Below are 19,919 nucleotides of genomic sequence, written 5' to 3'. Positions count from 1 at the left end.
TACCACACCTTCGGTGCCTCATGTTCCATCCAGGAAGTTCAGTAAGGTGTACCAGGGACTAAGGGACAGAGATGAAGCTTGGGAGGGACCTGAGGTCAAGAGCTGTCATCCTTCCTCTGGTAAGGGGCATCTGGCTGTGAGTTCCTCTGGCTGCTGGGCCTGAGAAACCCTCCTCTCCTGCCAAGGGCTTCCCACCTGTGTCTGTGCCCCCTCCCACTGTCCGCTGTTCCCGACTTACAAGACAGGTCAGGGCTTTCGATGTTCAGGCGCACGGAGATGGTCTTGTAGACTTCCTGAGGAGGAGGAGAGTGATAGCTAAGTGGTCCAGCCTTCAGCTGGCAGCGTGTGGGTCTCTGCAGCTCTGGCCTGCCACCGTGCCAAGCTTTGGCTGAGTCCTATGCCCACCTCGCTGTGGGCAAGTCCTCGGGAGGCGTGAGCTGTGCTATAGTCTGTGGCTGCTGTGAACCGTCTCGGGCATTCCTGGAGGCCTCTGATGCCCGTGTGTTTAGTGGGATCCCCGTATCTGTTAACCTGTGCAAGCCACGAGCCACATGCCAGGCCATCCCAGATGCCTGTTTTAGAGGCTGGAGGCTCAGGGCTTGGAAGGTGTGGCCTTCTGGTGGCTCCAGTTTCGGGAGGCCTGGAAATCTCTGTGCAGACACCTGGAGTGTTCTTGTGACTGTCAGGACCGAGGGCCTGAGAATACTCACTGCACACACAAAGCGGAATGGCAGGCTTTGCCGGTGTTTTTTCCAAAGCTAACTGGTTCACTGAGATTGTTCACAGGTGAGCACCGCTTGGGTGGGCAGGATGCTGGAAGTCAGTGTCTTGGCGGGAAGTACTGAGAATGGTGGATGTATATAGGGTGGGTGGATGAGTAAAGGGAAGGGAAGGTAGGTGGAAATGCGGGTGGGTGGTGGAGGGATGGGTGGGTAAAGGGATGGGTAGGTAGATAGTTGGGTGGTTGGGTAGAGTACATGGATAGGTAGGTAGATTGGTGAAAGGATGGGTGGGTGGATGAGTGGGAGTGTGGGTTGTTTGCATGGGTGAATGGATGGTTGGGTACATGGGTGGACATACGGATGAATGCTCACACTCCTGGTGGGTGGGTGGGTGAGTAGGTAGGTGGATGAATGGGAGTGTGGGTTGTTTGGATGGGTGAGTGGATGGTTGGGTACATGTGTGGGCATACGAATGAACGCGCTCACACTCCTGGTGGGTGGGTGGATGAATGACAGGATGGTTAAATATGCCAAGAATAAATGGATGGATGGACAGCTATAATTGCAGCTGTATGTATATTCTAATACCACAGATTCATTCATAAGGTAGCAGTGACTGCTTCCAATAGCCAGGCCGTCCAGCCCCATGCCTGGCTCTTGTTCTGCTGGCCTCCAGCTGTCTAGATCTCACTGCACCCGTCACCTCTTTATCTGCGAACCCCAGACCCAGAAGCCACCTTGAAACTAGACCTGGGTGAGCCCCACTCACCTGCGACAAGGTGCTGGACTGCAGGGCTACGTTGCAGCTGAGGGTGCCAACCGTGGGTGTGGGCACCATGTAGACATGGAAGAGGAAGCTGAAGCGTGGGTCACCGTAAGGGCTTGGAGACAGCAAGCTCACACAGCTGCCCTTGGCTGCTCGGCTCTGGATGAGCTCCACCATGTCCCTTTCAGGCCCCAGATCCAGATGGCAGCTGTCTAGCTGGACGGTGACCTCAGGGGTCGATGGGGACATGCTCACCTGCACAGAGAGGGAAGGGGGACGCAATGTGTGCAGAAATCCTTGACCCTTCACTGACAGAGCAAACAGGAAGGACAGTGTGACATTCCTATTTGCATTTGGAACCTGTCCTGAAATTGCTCTGTAGACCAGGCTGGCCTCAAACTCACAGAGATCCGCCTGCCTCTGCCCCCTGAGTGCTGGATTAAAGGCGTGCACCACCATCACCCAGCCTGCAATTCCTTTTCAATCTGTCCCTTCCACACGCCTAGGCTGACCCTCACCTTCCTCTGGAAGATGAAATTCCATCTTTCCTCTAACAGTGTTGGGAACAAAGGAACCCAGACTTGAGGAGTCAAGTGGGGTGCCCCATACCTGCACGAAGCCTTGTTGGCCCAGCTTGATGGTGCTGGATTCCTGGAGGAAGTGCGGGCTGAGGTAGAAGCCCAGTTGGAAGGAGAAGCTGTCCATGTCAACACACTGCACCTTTTTCTGTGAGAGGCGGGAGGAGGACAGTTTGGAAGGGTGGCCGCGGGAACTGCCTGACCCCATCCTCACCTTTTAAATAAATTCATGTTTATCAAGAACTCACTTGGCACTGGGCTAATGGAAAAAAAATCCATGTATCTCAATGACTGCTCCTAAGACCCCTATGGGTGAGGTCTTTTCTCTCATGCCACAGTTAACAGCTAATAACCTTTGAGCTCAAGGAGGGTTAAATGACTTTCCCAAGGCCACACAGCCATTACTTGCTGGATTTCAGAAAGGGAAAGTGTGACCCTCTGTAGCACTATAGCCATAGTACAGAAGGGGAGACTGAGGCATACTGGAAACACAGGGCTTGTTAGGATCCAGACCCAAGTTTCCTGAGGCCAGCTCCCTGCTAGACCAGAACAGGGCCCCAGCCCCAACAGTACTCCCTGAACCAGTTGGAGAGCATGGTAGGGCTGTCCATCTTACCCGAAGGGGTGGAGAGCCTGACAGGAAACTGATGATCACCTGCAAAGATAGAGGCAAGAAGCTGGTCAGGCCCCAGAGGACGTCCTGCCTCCCAAACTCGTCTTGGGAGTCAGAAGGCCAAGCAAAACAAGATCCACACTTTGGCTGCTACTGAACACTCTTCTCTGCTCCCCCAAACATCCCTCAGCCCTGAGGACCAGCGAGACACCCGACAAGGCCGGTCCCAACACCTTCCTGGCCCAGGCCGTACCTCGTTGCTGATCTCATACTCTGTCACTTTCATGCCGCAGCTGGAGTAGCTGCTACGTAGGACAAGGTGGCTGTCGCTTTCTTCAGCCTGGCAGTTGCGGTCCCAGAAAGTCAGGCCTGTGATGGTGCACTGCAGAATCTGACTCAGGGGAGAAGGGTGCCGTTAGGAGGCCCTGCACTTTCTCGGGCCCTGCTGTCACTACCAAAACACTAGAAGAACCGCCAACCGAGGCTGGAGAAATAGCTCAGTGGTTAAGAGCACTGGGTTCTTGCAAAAAGACCCAAGTTCAGTTCCCAGCACCCAACCCATGTCAGAATGCTCAGAACTGCCTGGAACTCCAGCTCTGATGAACGATTCCTTCCGTACCCCCTGCAGATACCCACCCTACACATAATTTAAAAAGAAGTAAAACATGGGCTGGAGAGATGGCTCAGTGGTTAAGAGCACTGACTGTTCTTCCAGAGGACCCGGGTTCAGTTCCCAGCACCCACATGGCAGCTCACAACTGTCTAGAACTCCAAGATCTGACACCCTCACACAGACATATATGCAAACAAAACACCAGTGTACATAAAATAAAACTAAATAAAGCCAGGCAGTGGTGGCACATGCCTTTAATCCCAGCACTTGGGAGGCAGACGCAGGTGGATCTTTGTGAGTTGGAGGCCAGCCTGGTCTACAAGAGCTAGTTCCACGACAGACTCCAAAGCTACAGAGAAACCCTGTCTTGAAAAACCAAAAACAAAATAAAATAAAATAAAACTAAATAAATTTTAAAAAAGAAGAAAAACAAATCCTTATTTAAACCTCTCTGAGGGGACATTGGATGACTTGTTAAAGGTCTGAGAGAGAGGTCAGAAAGGCAAGGAAAAAAATGACTCAGTGGGCCGGGCAGCGGTGGCGCACACCTTTAATCCCAGCACTCGGGAGGCAGAGGCAGGTGGATCTCTGTGAGTTCGAGGCCAACCTGGTCTACAAGAGCTAGTTCCAGGACAGGCTCCAAAGCTACAGAGAAACCCTGTCTCGAAAAACCAAAAAAAAAAAAAAAAAAAAAAAAAAAAAATGACTCAGTGGAAAATAGGCAACTAGGAGTCCTCTTTATTTTTTCCATTGTTTGAGAATTGAACCCAGGGTACATGTACTCGTGTGTATGTGTGTGTGTGTGTGTGTGATATTTTGCCTGAATGTATGTCTATACACGACATCTATGTAGTTCATTCAGAGGCCAGCAGTTAAACCCTGTGGAACTGGAATCACAGATAGTTGTAAGTCATTGCGTGGTGCTGGGTATCAAACCCAGGCTTTCTGAAAGAACAGCAAATGCTTTTAACTTCTGAGCCATATCTTCAACTCCATCTTAATTTAAACTTTTTTTTTTTAATGTTCAAAAGTTAAAGAAAGGGACTGGAGTTGGAGAAATGGCTCAGTGATTAAAAGCACTGGCTACTCTTCCAGAGGTCCTGAGTTCAATTCCCCAGCAACCACATGGTGGTTCACAGCCTCCTATAATGGGATCTGGTGTCCTCTTCTGGCAGAACACTGTATACTTAGTAAATAAATAAAATCTAAAAAAGAAAAAAAAAGACAATTGGGAATTTTTTTTTTTTTTTTTTTTTTTTTTTTTACAGTGTGAGAGAGATGGAATTCAGTTTTATTTTGTCCTCTCTGAAACTTCCATTTACACCACGGCCTTGTCTATCAAAGAAGAGCAGGAGGAAATGCCCTGCCTCATGCCACAGAGCTCAAGTACCCATGTACTTGTTAGAGGCGGCAGAGTATCTATTTCTCCAGTCTTTTGGCACAATTGGGAATTTTTAAAAAAATAAATAAAAATCATACCGAAATCAAGAAGCACACCAAGCCCCAGAAACAGCTGAGTTCTTAATATTCACAAAGAGCAAGGCCTTGGCTTACTGCTAAGGAAGAATCTTAATTAAAGCAATAACCGAACACCCACGCTCCCCTCCCACACTAGCAGAGGGCTTTCTTTCAGTGTGAAAGCAGAAAGACTTGGACAAGCTCTCTTGTAAAGAGATTTGAAGATTAAATCCTGTTCCCAATTGGCATGAAAAACATCAGGCTCCAAACCACAATCCCTGAAAGACTACCCAGAGACGATCCGCACACAGCTGGACTCACTGGGACACCTTGAGCGTGCTTACAATAGTGCGGGACAGGGTGCAGCCTACTGCTGAGTCCCCGGGAGAGTAGCTGATCCTGTGACATTAAGGACAGCTTTCCACATTGTACAAAGATCAGAAGCATAGGGTAGGGGGCATAGTGGTTACACAGTTGTGAGCCTGTTCCACCCTGACTGGAGGTCAGGGAGTGTGAGCTTATTTTTGCTCTCTCAAAGTTGTTGACAAGAGATATGCCTACAAACAAGAGGCTAACCTAGGGTGTGGTTAATTAGGATTTTGGGTACAGCGGTGAACCAAAGGTTGGAGAACTCAAGTCTATTCCTTATATCATGTTAATGAAGTCTGTTGCCTCCCTCCTCCCCTTTTGGAGTGAAATCTATAAGTGTCACTGAATTTCCCTCCCAATGCTGTTCTGTGTTTCTGCTCTTATTTCTGTTCCTTTTGCTTAATAATTCTAATCCTCACTCTCCTGCCCTGAAGCACACGAGTTATGTCGAAGCTGGTCTTCGGCAGTTATATTGTGCAAGAAACAGAGAAGAGGCCTCCAAGCAACCCACACTACAAGGTGCAGACAGGATCAGAAGTCCAAGGTCATCCTCAATTAGGTGGTGAGCTCAAGGCTAGCCTGGGCTACAGGAGACCCTGTCCAGGAAAACAACAACAAACACAAAAGAAAAGAAAGAAAAAAGGAAGGAAGGAAGGAAGGAAGGAAGGAAGGAAGGAAGGAAGGAAGGAAGGAAGGAAGGAAGGAAGGAAGGGGAAAGGGGGAAGGAAGTAAGGAGGAAGGAGGAAGGGGGAAGGGGGAAGGAAGGGGGAAAGGGGAAGGGGGAGAGGAAAGGGAGAAGGGGAAAGAGGAAAGGGCGAAGGGGGGAAGGAAGAAAGACAACACAATGTTGGCAACTGTTGTCATCAGAAGGGAAAATGAAGATTCGCTCTATTCTGTGCTAGGAGTGGCTGTGCACACCTTGAATCCCACAACTCAGTAGACAGGCAGGCAGATATCTGTGAATTTGAGGCAGCCTGGTCTACATAGTGAGTTCCAGTCCAATCAGACTCTCTCTCTCTCTCTCTCTCTCTCTCTCTCTCTCTCTCTCTCTCTCTCTCTCTCTCTCTCTCCCCTCCTCTCTCTCTCTCTCTCTCTCTCTCTCTCTCTCTCTCTCTGTGTGTGTGTGTGTGTGTGTGTGTGTATGGCCTACCCATTGTATGTACACCTGCACATAGGTGCATCGTGTGTGGAGGCCAGAGTCTGAAATCAGGCCTTAGGCACCTTCCACTCTTGCATGTCACTTTATTTTTAAATTTAAATTACTATTGAGTTTGTGACACGGGTGGGGTACATATGTGGAGGTCAGAGAGCACTAGGTGGAGTTGGTCCTCTCTTCCCGACTTTATGTGGGTTCTGGGGATTGAACTCAGGTTAGCAGCTTGTGTGACAAGTGTTTCACCCACTGGACCTTCTCATTGGATTCATCCACCTTATTTTTTGAGACAGGATACACACCTCCATGCTCCCCCCGCCCCCCATCAATAGGGTCTCATTGCATAGCTCTAACTGGCCTGGAATTCACTCTTGTAGACCAGGCTGGCCTTGAACTCACAAAGATCCACCTACCTCTGCCTCCCAAGAGCTGAGATTAAAAGCATGGGCTACCATACCTAGCAAGACAGGGAGGGTCTCTTAGTGACCCGGGCCATCACTAATTGGCTAGCCTGACTGGTCAGAGAACCTCCAGGGCCCTCAGTGCTAAGGTCTATTTCCCATGGGTGCTGGGGATCCAAACCCAGGTCCTCATGCTTGTACATCGGATACTGCCACAAAACATCTCTCCAGCCCCATGCATTGTTTTCTATATTTAACAATCAGGCAAAGATCACATAGTACAAATTTCTGTGACCACCAGCTCAGCCAGCATTGACATTAATAATGACTACCTAACATTAGCATTATCATTACTGGTATTTTGAGATTGGGGCTCATATAGCCTAGACTATCCTCAAATTTGCTATGTAGCTGAGGATGACCTTGAACTCCCCCCCCCCCCATTTTCCTAAATGGACCTTCTATGTCTAGCCTGGAATTCACCATCCTCCTGCCTCAGCCTCCTGGGTTCTGGGAACGCACATGCATGGCTCTGCGCTAGGCTCAAACTACATTTCACAAATGAGGAACCTGAGCCTTGCCAAGGGATGTGATCTGCCCTACTGCCTGGGCTGGGCCTCGCTGCCCTTGTCGCTCCCAGAAGGAGGGGCGGGATTCACTTACCTGCACGTGTTTTTTACTGAGTTCCAGAGTCATTAAGTCATTGCCACACTTTGGCTGGATCAGGGACAGGAGTAGATCAGGGTTGCACCCCACCTTGGGAGGTGTGGTCAGAACTGGTGCAGGGGAGGTCTGCGGCCTGCCACCTGTGGAGAGGTGGGTGGAGTGGACAGTCACTGAGCGAGCACTGGATGGCAGATAAGGCCAGTGAGCCCAGAGAAGCCGCCTGCCCGAGCTTAAAGAAGAGTGTGGCAAGCAATCTGAGGGAGTGACAGAGTGGAGGATGGGGCTGGGCTCACCACAGCTGGAGGCCCTCAGCCAGACCTCATTGGCCAGAGGGAGTTCCACAAAGGAGGCTACGGTGCTGGCGTTGAGCTTGCGGGCCTCCCCGATCAGGCCTTGGGGTGTATCTGGGAGATCGAAGCCTTTGATTTTCTTTTCTGGAAAGATCTTGATGGAGTATTCACCTGTGGTCTGAGGGTAGAGAAGGAAGCAGGGGCGTCAGCTGTGGCACTGCCTTCCCTTCCCTGTGCCTGACCACCGTTCCCCCTCGGGCCCTTTCTTCTCTGTGTTCTCTAACCCAGCTCAGAGTTTGTCTCTCCAGGGCCCTTCCTCGACCCAGCAGTCTAGGTTAAAGGACTCTCTGGCTCATCAATGAAAAGAATCCTGGAGGAAGTAGCCTCTAAATTAACCAGAGAAGGAAAACAGGTATTAGACAGAGGTAGAAAGTTGGGATGAACCGGTGATGGTGGTATACACCTTTAACCCCCGCTCTCAGGGAGGCAGAGGCAGGCAGATCTCTGAGTTTGAGGCAGAGAGAGTCCCAAGGCAGCCAGGACTACACAGAGAAACCCTGTTTCGAAAAACCGAAGAGAGAGAGAGAGAGAGAGGAAGAGGAAGAAGAAGAGGAAGAGGAAGAGGAGGAAGAAGAAGAAAGAAGAGGAAGAGGAGGAGGAGGAGAAGGAGAAGGGGAAGAGGAGGAGGAGGAGGAGGAGGAGGAGGAGGAGAAGAAGAAGAAGAAGAAGAAGAAGAAGAAGAAGAAGAAGAAGAAGAAGAAGAAGAAGAAGAAGAAGAAGAAGAAGAAGAAGAAAAGGAAAGAAGGAGGTTGAGGTGGAATGATCATGGTGTAGTGTACAAGGTCTCAGGCTCGGGGCCAGGGTGGGGGTAAAAAGCTCACCCAGAACTGCATGTTGTGATTGGCATTGATGAACCAGGACACATGTGGAGGACCCTGCAGGATAAGAATGGCATCGGGATCCCCAGATTCACAACTCAGTTCCACATTTACGTCCACTGTCTGGGGCCTGCAGCAGGAAGAGAACCAGGTCAGTGCAGATAGAGTGTAGGCATGAGTCTGGGGACAGACCTGGTGTGTCCATTTAAATGAGATGTCATGTATAAGTCTCGGGCATTTGAATACTTGGGATGCTGTTTGGGAAGGCGAAAGGGGTGGCTTTGCTGGAGAATGCAGGACACTGGGGCTGGCTTTGTGTGCTCCCTGCCTCCTAATTGTGGGTCAAGATAAGAGCTCTCAGCTGCCTGCGACCCCCATTCTGCTGTTACAAACTCTGACCCTCTGGAACCATAAACCCTAATGAACTCTACACATTGCCTTGATCATGGTGTTCTGCCACAGCCATAGAAAAGGAGCTTTGCTAAGTGAGGAGGGCTAGATCTGCTTGACTGGGGAGGGCCCTACCCCAGGAGGCGGCACCCTTACCTGGTCCCAGCGCCTGGCAGGATCTTGAGGATATAGGCCTCCTTGTGGCCAGTCACACCTTCCAAGGGGCAGCCTTGGACTTGGGTTGGGGCTTGAGGTTGCCATTTGAGTGTGAGGCCCATGTCCTGATTGGCTTCTGGCAAGCAGTAGGGTAGTGCCTTTGGGGCTGTAGAGACAAGCATATCAGAGAGCCCTACTCCACCTTTAGCCAAAGGCAATGTGGGAACATTTGGACAGAGCCTCACAGGTTGGGGAAATCTGGAATTTTTACCTGCTGGGTACACACGCCTTTGTTTCCCGTGTGTTAACACGGGATTAACGTAAGGAGTGAGCCCACGGCACGTGTCAAGGATGTAGGGCCCCTCATCCCCACCGGGCACGTCAGCACGTCAGGTGCCTTCCTTAATTGTTCTCTGTATTATTCTTTTGAGACACAATGTCTTACTGACCCTGGGTTTCACCAGTTCAGCTGGACCAGCTGGCTAGGGCCCCTCCTATCTCTGCTTCCCCAGTTTTGGGATTACAGATGTATTTCACCATGACAGCTTTTCATTTGGGTCATGGGGGTCCCAGTCTTGGTGCTCACGTTTGTATGGCAATCATTATACACTGAGCCCTCCCTCTGCCCTCCCCCTTTAAAGACACGGTCTCGGGTAGCCCAGGTTAGCCTTGAACTTGCTATGCTGCAGAGGATGATCTTGAATTCCTTACTCTCCCATCTCCACCTGAGTGCTGGGATTACAGGTCTGTGCCACCATGTTCAGTCCATGGATCGTTGGAGATAGAATCCAGGGCTTAATGCCATGTGCTCTACCTAACGGGAGCCACATCTCTAACCCCTTGTGCTGGGATTTTCAAGGTCAAGAAGAAAATCCGGCATTTCTCATCTGATACTTGATAAAGAAGCAGTCACTAACTGCAAAGGGTACCATTCAGCCATGTGAGACTCTGGGCAAATCATGTGCCACTGTGGGCTGGTAGCTTGCTCTGTTTCCTCTGCAATTGAACCCCGAGGCACTGAAGAGGCTGACCTTGGCCCAGCTGGAGGATGATGCTTTTGGGGTTATCCAGAGTCGCTATGGAGGTGATGGCGCTCTTTTTGGCTGCCCACTCAAGGATCTGCTTCTTAGACATAACAGATGACAACGCTGTGGTGTTGATTTCCAGCTCCTTTGAGAAGGTGGTCAGGTTGGGGCTCTGTGGAGACACAGAATGCCGAGTCACACCTGACTCTGCGGATCAGGAACCAGTCTGGAGCGTCAGCTCAGTCAACAGCCAGAAAAGAGGTCAGAACCAAGAATGACAAGGCTCAAAGGTCACCAGTTATCCATATCTGTCCCACCTCCCTTCTGCACATGAGTGCTACCCAGAAGCACGCATCTGCTTGCTCACTGTCCCAGCTGTCCCCTCACCACGAGGCAAACATAATGGCATCATGTAGCTGCTGTCTGTAACCCTCCCCGCTCTGAGGGTATGTGAGGGAAATCTCTGTGCCAGTCTGCACACATGGTAGGTGCTCCCGTTGCGTGGAGAAGGAGGGAATGGAAGGGGGAAAGGAGAGAGGCACGAGAAATCCTGAATGGTTGAAAGACCGGTGAGGTGGTACCTGCCCATTCAGGATCTAGATGGACATCATTGTTTGAAGGAATCGAAGGCAGAGGACCTTCCTAATAAACAGCAGCAGCAAAGGGGAGGATCTGGAGATGCGGTTGAGTGTTGAAGAGCCTTGCCTGCTCTTCAGCAAGACCCAAGTTCCATTCCCAGCACCACATGGTAGCTCACAACCATCTATAGTTCAGTCCTCGGGAACCTAACGCTCTTCCTGGCCTCCGCGGGCACAAGGCACACATGCACACAAAACACTCAGACACATAAAATAAGATAAAACTTAAAAAGAACCCCAAACCAAGACCAGTCCCCTGGCTGCCTGGGGACAGGAGATCTGGGTGAATCGAAGACCTCATGGCCTCTTTAGACTTCCCTGGGTTCTGGTGGGCTAAGAAAGGAAACAAAGATTTCCTGGAGGAGGTGAGCCAGAGGAGGGAAGAAGTTAGAGGAAGCAGGGCCATTGACTCCAAGTTCCTTTGAGCTGAAGTAACAGCAGCAGATGGGCTTCAGGTTAGGTATTTAGGAGGACTGCCCGACAGCCAGAGGCAGTATAATGGAGCTCACTGCCTGTAAAAACAGGGTTCCGCAGTGGCTGCAGAAGGTAGCCTTTGTCAGTCTCCTGGCTTGCTGCCTGACACAAGGCAGGTTCCTGGCCTGTGGGTGTGTGATCTGCACACAGAGGTCAAGGCTCCCACTGCGAGTGTTCAAGTAAAAAGATGCAACCTAGCTCAAAGGGGCCATTGCAGCAACCCTGCAGCCAGCGAGTTCATGTGTCATTCAGTGATTGATTTGATAAGGGGAAGGGCATTCTGGGAAGGGAAGCTGGGCCTTTGTGGTTGGACTGGGGGGGGGGGGTGTTCATGGTTCTTCCACCATGCTGGTCTATGTGCCCATATCTGAGAGGGTCCTTACCTCTACTGCCCACCTCCCCCTCCCTGGGATATCTTCTATCCTGTGCCTGACCCCCACCCTTCCTTTATGGTGTCCTGAATTGCTACATTCATCTACCTCCTGGTCTGGACTCTTGTTCTGGGTCCTATTCATCCCTGGGCGCTCTACCTCAGGACTGTGGAACTCGAGGCGTGGCCATTTGGAATCATGGCCACCTGGACATCAGATGCTGACTCGAGCACAGAGCGGCATCAGGCAGGCAGGGGCTTCCCACAGCTGGGCTGGGGTTAGGGTCACACACTTACGTAGGCCAGTTGCAGTGGGATTTCTGGGGCCTGGAGTTTCACGTTGACTCTTTGGTTGGAAACGAAGACAAGGAGCACCTCTCGGGTGCCAGTGCCATTTTGCTTGGATGCCTGAAGCGTCAGCTCCACCTCTGACATCTGGGGAAGAGTCAGGGACACAGATATATCAGTCAGATTTGCGGGGGGTGGAGCAGGGATGTGTGGTTGACAGTCATTCCATGGGCCCTGCTTGGCTTGACTTGGCGGTTACCTGTGTAAACCTGGCCATTCACATGCCTAGAAAACATACGAGGGACTGGTGAGATGGTTCAGTGGACACTGCCCCCAAGCCTGACAACCTGAGTTCAATGCCCAGAACTCACACGGTGGAAGGGTAGACTCCTGCCAGCCACCCACAGCGCTGGTGCATCGGTGCAAGCTCGTACAAGCGCACAGACGTGATAAGTGAATGAGTACAAATTAAAAAATAAAAGTTAACACAGAAAGAAGGCATACTGAGTGAATGGATGAGGTTGCTCCCAACCAACCAAAGAGGAGGGAAAACTAATTAATATTAGTCTTCACCTCATCCAACAGTGCAAGACTGGTCCTCTCTTCTGACAAGTTCTTGCTCTGTGCCCAGGCTGGTCTTGAACTTTTATTCTTCCCACCTACCTCAGTTCCTCAAGTGCTGGAATTTCAGGTACGTGCCATCACATCCACTGAGGATGGTTTCTATTGAACACCTGGTGTAAACCAGGCCTATAAGTATCTAAATAATATTCTATGTGTGGGAGCAGAAACTCCTCTAGTGTGCTCGCTCCTTCTCTGATTGTCCCTGGGAGGTCACTCCAATGCTAGCTCACATTGAGGCGTTCCCACTTGTCCCTAGAGTTGGCGATGAGACTCATTGGCAGGTCACATGCACAGGCCTGGTTCCAGCCACGTTTATACACAAGCCCACGTGAACAACCTAAGAAGTAGAGACCATTCAAACTCTCACAAATTAGGAAACTAAGTCACAAGAGAGGTGAGGTCGGGCTGGAGAGATGGCTCAGAGGTTAAGAGCACTGGCTGCTCTTCCAGAGGTTCTGAGTTCAATTCCCAGCAACCACATGGTGGCTCACAACCATCTGTACTGAGATCTGGCGCCCTCCTCTGGTGCGCGAGCATACATCAAGGCAGAATGTTGTATACATAATAGATAAATAAATTTTTTTTAAAAAAAGAAAGAGGTGAGGTCACTTGCCCATGATTACATGGAAGGCTGGGAATGTCACACCTCTCTGTCAAGAAGAGTAAAAAGGAAGAAAAGATGGCCAGATAAAAACTAATCCAGAGTATTTTCTGAGCCCCTGGGATGGGGTAGCATTGGGGAGAGGAACAGGGGAGGAGGCCCTCCCCCCCAGGGCCTCAGAAGTTGCTCCGCAGGCGTCTCTGAGAACAAAGACAATGGAAGTCTTTCCAGACAAGGTCTCTGTCAGTTCCTGTCAGCAGCGAGCAGCCAGACGGCTGATTCCAAGGTTTCCCCCATCAGAAAGGAGAGCACTGGTTTACCAGAGATATCAGTGGAAAGTTTTAGGGTCTGGCTGCTAATCACCTCCTGTTGTTTCCCGACTGATGTCACAAAGCCAGAGACAAGCTTTGCAGTCCCTGGAAAAATCTGCTCAGAAATATTTCCGCTACTCCGTAAATGACCCTGTTAATCACACTGTGCTCAACTTAACTCTTTAAAAAAACAAGAAAAAAAGAGCAAATAATATCACTTTGTTTTTAGTGTATGACGATGGCTTTTGTCATGTTAGTTAATAAGTTAATATTATTGAATTAATAATTCAAATAAGGTTATTATTCTTATTTGAATTCTTTTAAAAAATCATTATTTTACGTGTTTTGCCTGTATGGACCTCTGTGTACCATGTGCATGCACTGCCTGTGGAGTCCAGAAGAGGGCGTCAGATCGCTTGGAACTGGAGTTAAAGGTTGTCATGACCTGGGAATTGAACCGGCGTCCTCTGGAAGAGCAGTTAGTGCCCTTAACTGCGGTAGTGGTCAGATCGCTTGGAACTGGATCTCTCTCTTTTGTTGTTTGTTTGTTTTTCAAGACAGGTTTTTCTGTGTAGTTTTTTTGGAGCCAGTCCTGGAACTCATTCTGTAGACCAGGCTGGCCTGGAACTCAGAGATTTGCCTCCCTCTGCCTCCCCAGTGCTGGGATTAAAGGCGTGCACCACTACCCAGCCATATCTCCAGCCCCATTGTTTTAGTTCTTAGAAGTGTGTGTGGTGTGTGTGTGTGCATGGACTCACTTGCCTGGGTGTGCACATGCCAGAGTTCAGTTTGGGGTCTACCTCTCTGGCATTTTCCACTTTGGTTTTTGAGGCAAGGGTGGTTTCTCTCTCTTTCTCTCTCTCTTTTGTTGTTTGTTTGTTTGTTTGTTTGTTTTTCAAGACAGGTTTTTCTGTGTAGTTTTTTTTGGAGCCAGTCCTGGAACTCATTCTGTAGACCAGGCTGGCCTGGAACTCAGAGATTTGCCTCCCTCTGCCTCCCCAGTTCTGGGATTAAAGGCATGCACCACTACCGCCTAATTTATGTTACTATTCTTAAATAAGTATTCTCATAGTAGTTTATAGTAGAATAAAAAGATAAATTTTAAATGTGTAGACATATTAATAATAATAAATAATAATTTGCGACATTAGAAAGCAAACCCAGTCTCGTTCATGCTTGGTAAACATTCTAACCCTTAGCTTAGTACCCAAGCCAGTATTAATTCTTACTAATGAGTTTAAATCTTGACTCTATAAGTATTTTGTTTTACTAATTTTTTTCTTGATTTTGGTTTTGGTTTTGGTTTTTTGAGACACGCTCTGTGTAGCCCTAGCTGTCCTGGAACTCGCTCTGCTCCGTAGAGCAAACTGGCCTTGAACTCACAGAGATCTGCCCGCCTCTGCCTCCTGAATGCTGGGATTAAAGCTGTGTGTCACCATGCCTGGCTTGTTTTACTAACCTTAAAAAATATTATGCATTTCAAGCTGGGTGTAGTGGCACACACCTTTGATCCCAGCACTCCAGGAAGGTCTCTGTTAGTTCAAGGCTAGCCTGGTCTACAGAGTGAGTTCCAGAACAGCCAGAGACATGCTATCTCTATCTACTTTCTGTCTGTCTGTCTGTCTGTCTGTCTGTCTATCTATCTATCTATCTATCTATCTATCTATCTATCTACTATCTATCCATCTGTCTACACATTGCGTTTCAAACACTAGAATCAAATGCTAGAGGGACTGGAGAGCTGTCTCAGCTCAGCAATTAAGAGTTTTCATGGCTTTTCCTGAGAACCCGAGTTTGGTTCCCAGTCCCCACATCAGGCAGTTTACAACTGACTGTGACTCCACCCAGCTCCAGGGAATCTGACACCTCGGGCCTCCACAGGCACCTATCCACATATCCACATACAGAAATACACATGACATACGCCCCCCCTTTTTTTAGACAGGGTCTCACTATGTAGCTCTAGCTGGTATGGACAGTAGACTAGGCTGGCCTTAAGCTCGCGGAGATCTCCCTGCCTTGGCCTCCCATATAGACATAAGTGAAACGAACGAATGATATTTACTGAGGGAACGCACATGAGCCACCGTGGTGTTGAGCCCGGCCTCCTTGCTCTGATTGCTGTGTACTGTTAGCTCAAACAGCACCGGGTGGTTACACACTTAGGTGTCTACCTTTTCTTTTGAGACAGGTTCTCTCACTGAACCTGAAGCTTGCCATTGAGCAGACTGCACACTTCCAGTTGGTGGATTTCATCTCAGTAAGTAACTGTGTGCCGGTAATGTGCCACAGTTCAATTGAGTTCATGCTACACTCTGTGCTGACCAAAGCGGGCACAGGGATTCTCCCAGCTTACGGATGTGGAAACAGAGTTCTAGAATGGAAGTCACTCAGACAGACTGTGGAATCGATAGCCTAGAGCACATCGGCCTATGCTCGAGTGGAGCCCATGGCCCTTGACCACCCAGCAGCAGCACAAGGGTGTATCCTCTTCTGTATCCTTCTAATCCAGACCGCCACCAGCTCCGTCCATGCTCCTCGGGAGGGGAGACTTTAAAATATACATATAGTAAGGAGATGGGCTCAGTAGTTTGGCAGACTATACTGAGAGACATGCGCAGACAAGGAGGTGATGTTATGACATCCCTGGGAAGACGCCCATGGGCTGCAGCAGCTGGAACTGTGAGCAGGAGGAGCATCAAACCTGCAGCTGCCTGATGATAGCTCCTATCCCTCAGAGCCTTGCTTTCCTCATCTGTGAAATGGGAGCAGGAAAGGGCTGGAAGCCAAGATCAGGAGGGGCTCTGGAGAGAGGAAGTGAAGAAAAGGAAGCAGGGGTCAGAGCACGGTCATCTGTGGGGGACCAGGGGTCAAGAGGCTGGGACTCTGGGATGCTTGGGACAAGTCTCAGCAATTCTTCTAGAATTCATAAAGCAAACCTTCCACTCTGCTGTCACCAGAACCTTCCCTATGGGGGTGGGGTGGAGAAACCAAGACCCAAAGCAGGGCCGTCACCAGCCAGGGTCGCAGTGAGCACTGTGGGAATACGGGAAAGGCTGAAAAGCAGGGATCCCAGGGGCTCTGTGCTCCCAGACCTAGCTGATGACTCTCAGTTGTTTCCACAGTAAACACGTCCCTTCCCCTCCACCCTGACTCACCATGGCGGCCATCTGCACGCATGCTGGTTTCCCTGTCTCATCCCCTGAGAGGTAAAGAAAGGAGCCTGCCAACTCACAGCTTGGGCTGCCCATGTCCAGGATGGGCTCCTGGGCATCTTGAGGCCCAGCCAGGATGACGTATGTGCCAGCTCCTTGCCCCCAGGCCTGCCAGCATGGGTTGCCCCATTCTCTCCCTAAGTGGGTGGGTGGGAGACCAGTGGCTATTTTTGTACCAGCTGTCCCTTAGATGCCATTGTTAGCCCAGTGGTTGGTGTCGGGAAAGGGGGATTTCAGTGAAGAGGCCCGGAGTGCTAGTAGCCACTTATAGAAAGCCGTTTCCAGCAATTCTTCTAGGAGTGGAGCCTTGGGTCTGCCTGCAGCCCCCACCCTCTGAGGGCCAGCCCAGAGGAGGCCTGGGCCTGTCTCGGCAGACTCAGTCAGCACACACAGGAAGACTGGCAGGGAAAGAGTTCTGAGCCAGACAAACCCAACTTCAGACGTGGGTTCAGTGGCTCCAGACAGTCTCTCTTCCTCCTCGGACCCCAGTTACCCCGTCTGGACGATGACCGGGAATGTACCCGCTCATGTACTTGTAAGAATACAGTGTGATCTGGCCTCACAGCAAGCTGTGTGGTGCCCGGATCCATTGGTAGATTCTATGATCCCAGATGGGGCCTTGCCCTGCACTCAAGTGATTCTCCTGCCTCAGCTTTCTGAGGAACTGGGAAACAGGAATTAGCACTATACTTGGCCCAAATTATTATTGTTTTGAGACAGGATTTTATTGTGTGTAGCTCTGGCCTCAAATTTAATAACCGCTAGCCTCAGCCTTTGAGTACTGGGGTCATGGGTATGTGTTATTATACCTGACTCCTGAAGGAAGTATTTTCAGTGTGTGTGTGTGTGTGTGTGTGTGTGTGTGTGTGTGTGTGCGCGCGCGCGCGCGCGTGCGCGCGCCAGAAGAGGCAGGTCAGATCCCTTGGAGCTGGAGTCATATATTGCTGTGAGACCCCTAACATGGATGCTGGGAAACAAACTGGCATCCTCTACGAGAGCAGGAAGTACTCTTGATGGCTGAGCCAGCTCTCGAGCCCTATTCTGATTCTGGTATCTCTCTATGTAGTCTTGACTAACTGGCCAGGTTAGCCTTGAACTCAAAGATCCACCTGCCTCTGACTGTACTCGGATCAAACCTTGTCCAGCATTTTTTCTTTCTTTTTTTTTTCTAGACAGGGTTTCTCTGTGTAACTTTGGAGCCTGTCCTGGCACTAGCTCTGTAGACCAGGTTGGCCTTGAACTCACAGAGATCCATCCGCCTTTGCCTCCTGAGTGCTGGGATTTTTTGTTTTGACTTGAGACAGGGTCTCTCTGTGTGGCTCTGGCTGGCCTGTAACCCACTGTGTAGACCAGGCTGGCCTCAAATTCAGAGATCTGCCTGCTTCTGTCTCCCAAGTGCTGGGGCTGAAAGTATGTACCACCATCTCCCATCTGAAATTTTGTATTGTTTTGTTTTTTGTTATTTTTTTCGAGACAGGGTTTCTCTGTGTAGCTCTGGCTGTCCTGGAACTAGTTCTGCAGACCAGGTTGGCCTTGAACTCACGGAGATCTGTCTGACTCTGCCTCCGAGTGCTGGAATGAAAGATGTGTGTCATCATTCCAGGCTCTGAAAATATTTTTAAAGAAATTGTTTTAAAGAAGTTGTGCTTGAACTAGGTTCATGCCTGTAATCCTGGTGCTTGGAAGGCACAGGAACCACCTTAAGTTCAGTAACACAAACTAAGGGCTGTATAAAAAACAAGAACTAGCTATACGCCGTCTCCAAGAAACACACTTAGCCAGAAAAGATGCTCAAAACCTTCACATCAAAGCACGGAAAACAGACAAGCAAACGGAAGCCAGTCCCGACAGCAGACAAAGCACACCTCACACCAAACCTGTTAAAGAGGTAGAAAGGGACGCTATAGTTTTATTGCTGGTGGGTTTTGGCTTTTTTCAAGACGGGCTCACTATGTAGCTCTGACTGTCCCTAACCTGCTCATCATCTGCAAGGCCCAGGACAAGGACACAAAGGCAGCTCCATCCTGCTCTGATAGCAGGCAAGGGTGCTCATGTGACCAGCCCGGAAGCCCCAACTCTGTCTTGTGTCTCCCCCAGAGCCCACTCTGCCGCTCTTCAGGTAGAGAAGAACTCACGTCAGGCCAGCTATAACAAGTCACTCCCCTGCAGCCTTCAGAACAGGCTTGGGGACATCTGTACAGGAAACTCAGGGGTCCTGGGTGTAAGAGGAACTCCATCCAGGTATACTCCTTCAGCGCTGCAGGTTTCCCACGGTGGAGAAGGGGTGAGAGGAAGGCTGCTCATTGCGGGCCACCACCCTGCCTTCTGTAGCCCCTCACATTCTCCAGTGACAGTCTGAAGAAGACTGTTGGAGGGTCCTGTGTGCTCTCTGCCTCAGCCTCTCTGCCTACTCTCTCTGCCTAGGTGTAAGTCAAAGCCCAGCTGACTCCAATCTTTCTTTGTTTTTCAACACAGGGTTTCTCTGTAACAGCCCTGGCTGTCCTGGAACTCACTCTGTAGATCAGGCTGGCCTCGAACTCACAGAGATCCACCTGCCTCTGCCCCCCTGAGTACTGGATTAAAGGTGTGAGCCACCATCACCCAGTCTTTAGGAAGGAGCTCCAGTCTTGGCTCCAGTCTTTAGGAAGGAGCTCCCTGAATTTGCCCAGGAGTGAGTGAGTCAGCAGCCAACCACTCTCGGCTGCCCAGCTCTGAACAGCAGAGCAGTGTAGTCAGCCTGCTGGGAATCGCTGGGACACCAGGCCTGTTCCTGTCTCCTGGAATCCAGGCTCCAGGCTGTCCTTTGGGGACCCAGTGAGATAAACCCTGCTTAGTAACCCCAGACTTTTTTTTGTCAACTTCCTCAACACACACACACACACACACACACACACACACACACGAGAGGGAGAGAGAGAGAGAGAGAGAGAGAGAGAGAGAGAGAGAGAGAGACAGACAGACAGAGACAGAGAGAGAGAGAGACAGAGACAGACGGAGACACACACCCCAACTGCCACTTCCCTGGGGTTCTTGGCTGCCACCACTCATCTGCCACCCACGCACAGGAAACCTGAGGGTTCTGAGGCCATGTGGGGATGAACGGGAAAGCCACCTCTTTGTGCCAGAAACTGACAAAGGAGGCCAAAGGTCAGTAGAGTCAGTACTACCCCCACTAGGCCTGTCAGCTCAGGCCTGTGACCTTTAGGCCTTTGCATGTGTCACACTCTCTTTCTGGTGCCCTTCGCTCTGTTTTGTGGCTACACATAGATCTATCTTTTCTTTCTTTCTTTCTTTCTTTCTTTCTTTCTTTCTTTCTTTCT

General features: G+C 50.1%; 1 protein-coding gene across 1 annotated transcript in view; it reads right to left on the bottom strand.

Annotated features, from left to right (window-relative positions):
• Window positions 1-19,919, bottom strand: part of Eng (endoglin) — a 41,200-nt gene that overhangs the window by 1,664 nt on the left and 19,617 nt on the right. The window contains exons 4-14 of the mRNA XM_038337894.1: window positions 11,858-11,995; window positions 10,085-10,250; window positions 9,054-9,219; window positions 8,511-8,637; window positions 7,633-7,807; window positions 7,337-7,479; window positions 2,933-3,070; window positions 2,683-2,721; window positions 2,098-2,214; window positions 1,492-1,743; window positions 239-293 (exon numbers count right to left, since the gene is read on the bottom strand). Of these exons, the coding sequence (XP_038193822.1) occupies window positions 239-293; window positions 1,492-1,743; window positions 2,098-2,214; window positions 2,683-2,721; window positions 2,933-3,070; window positions 7,337-7,479; window positions 7,633-7,807; window positions 8,511-8,637; window positions 9,054-9,219; window positions 10,085-10,250; window positions 11,858-11,995 (1,516 nt within the window). The remainder of the gene's footprint in view (window positions 1-238; window positions 294-1,491; window positions 1,744-2,097; window positions 2,215-2,682; window positions 2,722-2,932; window positions 3,071-7,336; window positions 7,480-7,632; window positions 7,808-8,510; window positions 8,638-9,053; window positions 9,220-10,084; window positions 10,251-11,857; window positions 11,996-19,919) is intronic.

Source organism: Arvicola amphibius, chromosome 7, assembly GCF_903992535.2.
Source record: "Arvicola amphibius chromosome 7, mArvAmp1.2, whole genome shotgun sequence".
NCBI lineage: Eukaryota > Metazoa > Chordata > Mammalia > Rodentia > Cricetidae > Arvicola > Arvicola amphibius.
This window is presented reverse-complemented; position numbering and strand designations above follow the sequence as displayed.